Below are 8821 nucleotides of genomic sequence, written 5' to 3'. Positions count from 1 at the left end.
ATTTAAAGAGGCCATTGAAGTGCACCAATTTTGACGACTCATGAACTTGTAAGTACATTAAATATATACAGTTTATCTACTATTTTGGTCCTTACAAAATGCATCAAGTTTCAATTTCGACCTTGTTTCTAATTAGGGGGTGTTCAAGAAAATCGTTTGAACCGTAAAACTGGTCCGATCTGGACCGAACCATTCTATTTGGTCCGGTTCTACGGTCAGGTTATGGTCCAAAAAAATAGGAACCGTTAATTTTGGTTTGGTTACTGGTTCTCAATTAATAAACCGTGGTTAGAACCGAACCGGACTGTTTAAAACTAAGATAAATATAGATATGCATATGTGTATGTAATTAAATATGTATTTGAATTTGATACATTAATCTTTTCCTTGCTAAACTTAATTTATTTAGAGATGAAATTTCATTTATTAGGAAAGTTTTTATTTTCTTCCTTCCTTTCCTATTCTAGCAGATTTTCTTTCTATTTCTTTAATTTTGTGAGTTCATATTTTGTGAATAAGTGTTTGGATGCTTATTGAATAGAATCGGAACTGAATCAAAATCGGACCGGTTTTACGGTTTGGTTCTGGTTAGGTTCCATGCATATATTGGTTAGGTTTTGGTTCTCAATTTTTTAGAACCATTTGAAATGGTCCGGTTACTGGTTTTCTAGAGAACCGGACCAATCCGGACCGTATACACCCCTATTTCTAATGAAATTCAATGTTCCCCTAATTTGTGCTTTCCATGATTTTGGCAATGAAAAAATCGGTCAGTGCCAGCCCAAAAGCCCTTATTCTATCACACATTTGTACGGGACTCAAGATTAAGTGTACAGGCCACATTCCAATCTATGGTTGAAAAGGGAATTGGGCCGGGCACCATGTGGTGAATCGGTGGTGTCGTAGAGGCATTGAATAATCTCTCGTTTGTAAGTGTGTAACTCTTCTTATGCACCTACTCATAAATCATAATGTAGATGCCAATTAACTAAAGGAGGGATGCTACGCACACCGACCAAAGGGGAGATCGACCGGCTATTGACGGCGCACCGGGTCCAATCCGGCTACCGGACAGATATATACGAAAAAATGGGGTATTTGGATCGAGCACCTACATACATCGAATGCCGTTAATTCTCGCATGGGCCCACTCTTTTTTTATAAAATTTTTGGACGGCTCGGATCAGCCGTTTGGTGGCCAGAGTGGGCCCAGCGCGCCATTGGTAGCCAATCGGTCTCCCCTTTGGTCGGTGTCCGTTGTTTTCTCGTAACTAAAGCCACAATGCACGGTGTAGCCGCATATTCATTTACAAGTGGCAAAAAGTCGAAAACAACACCTAGCTATTTAATTTGTTAGACGAAATTAATGATATTTTTTTGCTAAAAAAATAGAATGAACTTGTTAGACATCCCAAACACAACCTTAGCCTCATAAGCAACAACGTTTTGCTGCTTCTATAGACTAAATAAATGCCATAATACCACCACCACGTTGATGGTAGCCATGTTGAGGGTAGGCGTACCAATTAAAAACAGTCCCCATCCCATGATGCGTACGAATCATAAAAACAGTGCAACCCGGACTCGATAGGGGACTCAGCCTCAACTTCTCTCCAAGAATCTGTTCTAAATTCATATATTTCAATCCTTTCATCGATGCGGCCAATGGGAAAACCCATAATCATCATGCCAAATATAACCACTTTAATTATGGGAGCGGATAATGACACGACAGATTTTGTACGTGCCACGATTATTTCATCCATCTGACATTTTTACCCATCTCAATCATGCTCGTCTTCTGAACTCTGTCCGCTACGGCTCTGGAGCCCACACCACCGACAACCTCTCCAGCTTCTCCCAATCTCGTCCATCCCATTGTTTTGCCTTCTCTCTCTATTTCTCTCTCAAACTCACTATTCCTCCATTTCTCTCTCTCTAAACGAATGGTTTGTGCTCTTGCTATACTTGTGTATTTCCCTTAAAATCAATCTTACTTTTTTTTTCGAACATAAAATCAATCTTACTCAGAGCGAGACCAAATATATCTCGTCAACGTTTCAAATCTTTGATCTGTTCTTCGTTTTCCCGTCGGTTCTATTCCTCTTCTCTCCGTAGGAGACCAAAAAACATAAATCTACACACAGACCCATTTTTTCCAGTGGTGATAGACCACATTTGCAGTGGTCGAATTTGGAGATTTGGGTTATCGCCAATTCGTGAGTTATATACATGGAGTTGTTAATTTCGTTTTCATCCCTATGCTGGAGTGCTGGTTTCGGAGGTTATCAAACAAAGAGAGCATGCTATAGAGGTTTATGTTCTAAATTATCCTCGCCGGCGGCAAAACCCTAACATCGTGACGAGATGGGACTGGCGGGAGGGAAGGCTGATGATTGCATCTAGGAAAAGGGTGAGCAGAGGAAAGAACCAGAGAAGGGTGAGCTATCGTCTTAATCGATGACTTCAAGAAAGAGGACTGAGATTTTTGATCTAAAGGGCAATTGGAAATGTTTGATGGGGTAAAAACGTAAAATACCACAAATATTCGTGGCACTAAAAGATCTGTTCGTGGTATTAGCGCCACCCTAATCATATTTAACAGGATCTACCCAAATCCCAGAATTCTTTCATTGAAGGGTTCCATATAACAATCGTACGTGGAGTGTAAAGCAAATCGGGTGAGACAATTTTTTAACTGCACTTTGAAGTTGTGCATATGATTTTGAAGTTTTTTTTTTTTTTTTTTCAAAACGCCAATTTTTTTTTTCAAGTATTAGTTGATATATATTGGAAAGTTGACTAACATGAAGATGCAACAAATGATGAAAAAACAGGAAATTCTGAAACAAATTCTCTTCTAATGACTATGAGTTTGACACAAGTGGCAAAGTTGCTTTCCATGGGAGTAGATCCTCCAGAAAAATTGATTTCTTAGAACTTTGGTTCGTGAAATTTCAGTGTTCATCATTTCGTCTTCCTATCTGTTATTGGAATTGATTTCTTAGGACGAAGAAAGGGGAATCATTGTCATTCTATTGAAGCTAATACACTTGTGTATCAAGATGTATTATCCTGCATCTGTAAAGTTTAATCTGATCTAGTGGAGTGAAAGCTTTACATGACCATGTGGAAACTTTATTTTGATGTTGAAGTTGAACCACCTTTTGTACTAATAAATAGCCTCGCCCACTCCTTTTTGTGGATCCGGGGCTCTGCTGCCCAGAGGGTGCAGCAGCCCCTACCCACACCCTCAAAACGACGTCGTTTTGAGGATAAAACTGCTGGACCTCTTCTCATCAAAATGACGCAGTTTTGAGGCAAAATTGCTGGTCCTCCCACACCTCAAAACGACGCTGTTTTGAGGGAAAACTGCTGCGTTTTTTTTTCTGCTTTTTTTTCCTTCATGCCAACCACAGGAACCTAGCTACAAAACACAAGCTATAAACAAAAAGAAAAGGCAAGAACGAACAAAAAGATCAAATACCAAGAACTCAAACCTTGAAAAACTTAAATCAAAAGCTAAGGAGTACCCATTAATCGGAAATTTGTACTGGAATCCCATGAGAAAAACTGAATCTCCACATTTAGGTTCCCAATCATAAATATAATTCTTCACAATCTCAATCCCATAATCCATAATTCAAAAGAACACGATCTCATATTCATCGTGTTACCCCAAAAAGCGCGACCACAACTAAAGTTCCAAAATTGAAAAGAACACAATCTAATATTCATCCTCTCACATCTAGAGTCAATAATGTGAGGGTGATTGTGGATTGATGATAAAATCAATGAACCCTTCATTATGGAAGAATGACTCGGTCTCCATGGCTGTTTGGATTGATCCATCAATGGTAATATGTCTTGCTCGATCAAATTCCATCTCCTACAAAAATATAGCAAAGTGTATAAAGATGTAAAGTTTTAATCGTATAATTGGAACCAAACAATAATTGAAACTAAGTACACTAAAGACCTCTGAAATTTGTGAACTAGAAGATGCTTGAGTTAATAAATGTGCTGTTTGTGGATAATAGGGTGTTCCGTCAATCCTTGGAGCCGGATTGTTCAACGCCCTACAAGTTAGTGAAACATTTGTAAGAATATTGTACAAAGTGAAGACAGATTTTTTTTTGATATATATTACAGGAAAGTAATTGTATACCTGATTGAACTGAGGTTGTGGAACACCTTTTGCCCTTTTTTTCAACTTCTCTTTAGTCTTCTACCACCCTTCCTTGCACGGTCTGTGAATTTCTTTTTCAAACCCTTTGCATGTTTTAAAATAGGATCGATCGAATCTATTCCCATGTCAATGTCGGCTCCACTACTTGACGCATCATGGCCATGTTTGGAAAGAAAGATATTCTCCACTTGCACTCCCAAACTCGTAATAGTATCCTCCACCAACCTATATGCTTCATCATCTTCAGATGACCGAGCCGCTAATGTCATCATTTTAGGACAAAGATGCCTATACTGCGCCGATATTACAAACTTCCGATCAGTCTCCTCCACCATAACTTCCTTTCCCTTAGATGAACAACTCTTTGCTTCTAGCCTCCATTGGGGTAATATGTACTTTTCAGGTATTTCCATGACATTCATTAGCGAGAGCACTTTGATTGCATGACCACATAGAATTCCAAAGCTCTCAAATTTTCGACAACTACAACGTACTCCTCCAAAAGTTTTAGCTCCCAATGCATGAAGTTCCACACTAGCTAACACAACATACTCTCTTTCTTGTCCATGCTTTTGAATCACACATCTAATTTCATCTCCCAACACCTTTGATTGTATCACTTTACAACCTAGGGAGATGTCTAACTCTTTGTGGAACAAGTCGCAAATAGGAGGAGTGTACAATTTGGAAACATGAAGTAACATTGGACAACTTGGATACTTTAATCTAACCATCTTTTCTCTAGAGCCGTGTGCTTCTTCTTTTTCATTGTACCGCTTGTCAAAAACAACTTTATCAAGTTGTGTTAAGAATTGATCAAGATGGAGGTTGGACTTTAAGTGTTTCTTCAATTTGGCATTCAAGCTCTCACTAAGTTGAGTGCTTCTCATCCCTGCATTATAAGACAACTTCATGTACACATGTGCCCACTTCCTTCTAAGTTCCCAAGTTTTGTTCATCCACTCATTGTCTTTCAAGTTATAACTTTCAAGCAAAGATTCCCAAGCTTCTTCTAATTCCTTTTCGTCTTCATAGAGAAACATGCACGCATTGAAATCACTACCAAATGTGGATTCTTCCCCATACAAGTAGCCTAAATGCTTCATTGCATTTTGATTAATGTGAAATGTACACAATCCGTGTTTCACATCCGGCATAACTTGAGATATCGCGTTAGCCATTGCTTGATCTTGATTGGTAAAAAATGTGAAAGGCTTCTTCCCCGACATTGCTTCTAAATTTTTTTTGAATAACCACACAAATGATGGGATTGTTTCATCATACATCAATGCAACACCAAAAATCACCGTCATACGAAAATGGTTAAAGCCGGTAAAAATAGCCAACGGTCGAAACTCTTTATTAGTTCTAAAAGTCGTGTCAAAAGACAATCACTCCGCTTGATTCACCATTTTGAGAGTAATTTTTACTCTCGGCATAGTTTTCAATAAATTTCTCTCTCTATCTCTCTCCACTCATTACCACTCAACTCTCAAAAATAACGTTCTAAAACCTCAACCAAACAAAGTGAATGTATCCCCAAAAAGCCCATAATCTCTTATCATCTCATGGTCCGCCCAAAAGATATTGGTTATCATCTCATCTACATCCAATTGCATTCCATGAAAGAAGTAAGGATTATCAATTGTTTGTTTCTGAAAATATCTCAACAAAGCCCCTGCTTCACCATATTGTAAATCCCTTCCTCTTTTCGCACGCAAGTAGCTTTTAATATCCTCTCGCATGAACCCAACGTTTTCCTTCCCTCCTGATTGGGCACTAATGAGATCATGTGACAACTTAAGAAGTAACCCGGTAGCCTCAGCAATTTCAACAGTTATACCTTGTAACTCAGTCAATCCTCTTTGATTCCTCATCATATGGACAGTTTCAGGAATATGTAACAAGTGATTGTGAGTCTCATCAAATCTTTTCACAGTCCATTTCAATGAAGCCCGATCAAGTGATATGTACAAAAATGCTTTGCAATTAGTTCTTGTCTCTAGTCTACCTAGTGATGTCGTCTGAGTTCGTTTATCCACTCTTTTTACTCCCTCCTTACTACAAACAAACTTTCTATTAATCATCACACCGTCCGTCTTGCTTTTTGATATGTAGTCTTTTCGAACGCAAAACCCTAGAATCCTTCCATATTCGCAATAGAATCGATACGCAGCATCTTCTGACTCAAACTCCGTACCAATACATGGTGTACATTCGTTTACGAACTCTTCACTATGTTCTATAGACCCCTCAACTCTATCTTCCTCCATTTCAACAATAAACAAGTATGAAAATCTGAAATGTATAAAAAATTCATACAGTCAACATTAACTATATTTTTGATCATCAAAACCAAGAGTATTGCCTGCTAGATGGCTTAACTCCGTAAAAAATAAGGCAGAAATAGTAATCCCAATGTCTAATGCATAATTAAAAATGCAAACCCAGGACCCCAACCCATTTTATTAGTTCATTGCTAAAAGGGGAAATCACACTCGAGACGAGAATAAGGGAAAACAAGCGGCATTGGGCTTAGTTGAAGAACCGAATGAACAATACACTTACCGTAGTGGTTGTTTCGGCGGTTCGGCGTCGGTGGATCGTTCAGAAGTAGGAGGAAATGAAGATGGAGAAGCAACCACAGTTGATGAGGGAGAAGGAGGAACTGGAGTCGGTGAGAGAGAATGGGGGAACCCATTGGCGGGAGATGCTAGCGGACGATTAGAGAGAGATTTGGGGGTAAACATAGGCTCTGTTTGGAACTTAGGGAAAGGAAAAGAAAGGAAAGGAAAATAAAAGAGAAGGAAAATGAAAGAAAAATAAAGCCATCCACAGTAGTATAATTAAAAGTCAGTTGTTGTTAAAGTTAACAATATTTATGCAAAAAATGACTCACAATGGTATAATCAAACTTAACAACATCCTTAGAAATAATCAAATTTTGGGCTTTGGATAATCAAAACTAGCAACCTTTTTCAATAATCAAAATTTGTGAACCCCACACTACATAAGTTAATTGGTTCCAAAATTTATATACGCGCGTATTTCAACTAGTATTTTCTTCTTCTCTTCTTCACTTGCTCTATATCTTCTTCACTTCAACCACAAATTGTTTCTCTTTCTTTTCCTCCAAAAATGAAGCTCATATTTCTGGATCATCTACAATTTAACTCATCGTTGCCGGATTAAGGTATTTCACTCTTTTTTTCCGTTTTATTTTAGGCTGCATTCTTATGAATTTAACTTCAACTTAACTTAAATCTAAAAATTGTCTTTATTTGAATTTTTTCCCATTTGTTAGTTTTGCACTAAATTTTTATGGGTTATTGATTCGTCTCGACTAGAGGAATCAGAAAAGTAATTTTTTTTTTACTTTTACCTAAGTATTTTAAGAAATAATCACTTTTTAGCCAAAAAAAAAAGAAGAAGGCTTTTTTGACTAAAAAATGGTTATTCTTTTTTTTAGTCAAAAAAGCCTTCTTCTTTTTTTTTCCTCCCCCTATGGTTGAGCAAATGAAGAACCTTGCAAAAAGAAGAAGAAGAAGAATCTTGCATTCTTTTCCAAATTCAAGAACATGTCTGATTTTTTTTTTGAAAGATTAAGAGCGTGGTGGATTTGTGATATAGGCTACAGAAATAGGAAGAAAAAAAAAGTTTCGGTATAGTTTTGATAGATAACACTAGGAAAAACACCATATGTTCGATATATTTTTGCCCAAAAAAAAAACGTAATGGAGGGAAGTGAATGGCAGAAAACAGATGGAGAGAGAGAGAGATTGTGTGAAATTGTAGTGGACTCCTTATTTTGGTTATGGATTAGAAGTGACCATTGTAAAACTCAACATTGTTAAGCTTAGCAACCTCTTAAATGAATAATCAAAAGCTGACGTGTCAACTTTTGATTATCCATTTTTGATTATACCACTGTGGATGGCCTAAGAGAGAAAACTTACTATACACTATACTCAAACTCTTTATTTTCTTCTCTCTTTCTCTACAACCAAACAATAGGAGGGAAAATTCTTTAATTTTCCTTTCTTTTTCCTGGGTTCCAAACAGAGTAGAAATTTTGAATTTACCGTTGGAAATTATGTTGTTTCAGATTTAGGGGAGGGAAAAAGATGTGCCAAACGGGGCCCTTACCAGAGGCCAGCAGTTTACCCTCAAAACGGCGTCGTTTTGAGGGCGTCGATAGGGCTGTTGTACCCTCTGAGCAGCAGAGCCCCAGATCCTTTTTTGTAGAGAGTTCCAATCCACAAAGATAGGAGAAACTTTTATAGGAGTATGAAACAGGGAGAGGAGGGGTGGTAGTGTACCCCTCCGGTCCGTTTTTAATTTTCCGGCCATCTCCCGAGTACACTTTAATGATCGGCTCCGTTTATTTTGTAGAGTTCAGCGAGAATATTAATCTTGTCAAAAATCATGCTAAAGTGTATTACATCATCGGCACATTTGAAAATTGCAGAAAAACAAAAATTAGGTTCCGATTTGGTGTGATTTTTTATCCAATTTTTGGCTTTCTTCAATTTTCACATGTGCAAATTGTTATAAGTACAAAAAAGAACACGGGTTTTATTTAACAAATGTTGTATTTAGCAAATTGTGAGCTACAAATAGAACACGCCCGAG

The 8821-nt window shown here is 37.7% G+C and overlaps 2 protein-coding genes across 2 annotated transcripts; both read right to left on the bottom strand.

The window, feature by feature from the left end:
• Positions 1-3262: 3262 nt before the first annotated feature.
• On the bottom strand, positions 3263-6787 carry LOC131301301 (protein FAR1-RELATED SEQUENCE 5-like). The gene is made up of 4 exons (XM_058327501.1): positions 6758-6787; positions 4169-6487; positions 3980-4079; positions 3263-3889 (listed from the first exon to the last, which is right to left on the bottom strand). The coding sequence occupies exon 2, from the start codon at positions 5500-5502 to the stop codon at positions 4210-4212; it is 1293 nt and encodes a 430-aa protein (XP_058183484.1). The 5' UTR covers positions 5503-6487; positions 6758-6787; the 3' UTR covers positions 3263-3889; positions 3980-4079; positions 4169-4209.
• Positions 5704-6939, bottom strand: LOC131301586 (protein FAR1-RELATED SEQUENCE 5-like). The gene is made up of 2 exons (XM_058327946.1): positions 6758-6939; positions 5704-6487 (listed from the first exon to the last, which is right to left on the bottom strand). The coding sequence occupies exons 1-2, from the start codon at positions 6937-6939 to the stop codon at positions 5704-5706; spliced, it is 966 nt and encodes a 321-aa protein (XP_058183929.1).
• Between the last annotated feature and the right edge of the window lie 1882 nt (positions 6940-8821).

Source organism: Rhododendron vialii, chromosome 9a (genome assembly GCF_030253575.1).
Source record: "Rhododendron vialii isolate Sample 1 chromosome 9a, ASM3025357v1".
In the NCBI taxonomy this organism is placed as follows: domain Eukaryota; kingdom Viridiplantae; phylum Streptophyta; class Magnoliopsida; order Ericales; family Ericaceae; genus Rhododendron; species Rhododendron vialii.
Note: the sequence above shows the minus strand (reverse complement) of the source record. Positions and strands in the feature narration are given on the sequence as shown.

What these genes read in the sequence shown, in the direction of transcription:
- LOC131301586 (XM_058327946.1), bottom strand. Translation starts at nt 6,939, where the DNA reads ATGTTTACCCCCAAATCTCTCTCTAATCGTCCGCTAGCATCTCCCGCC. An exon ending in CCGCCGAAACAACCACTACG is followed by an intron (nt 6,488 to 6,757) that starts GTAAGTGTATTG and finishes TATACATTTCAG; the next exon opens with ATTTTCATACTTGTTTATTG.
- LOC131301301 (XM_058327501.1), bottom strand. Translation starts at nt 5,502, where the DNA reads ATGACGGTGATTTTTGGTGTTGCATTGATGTATGATGAAACAATCCCA.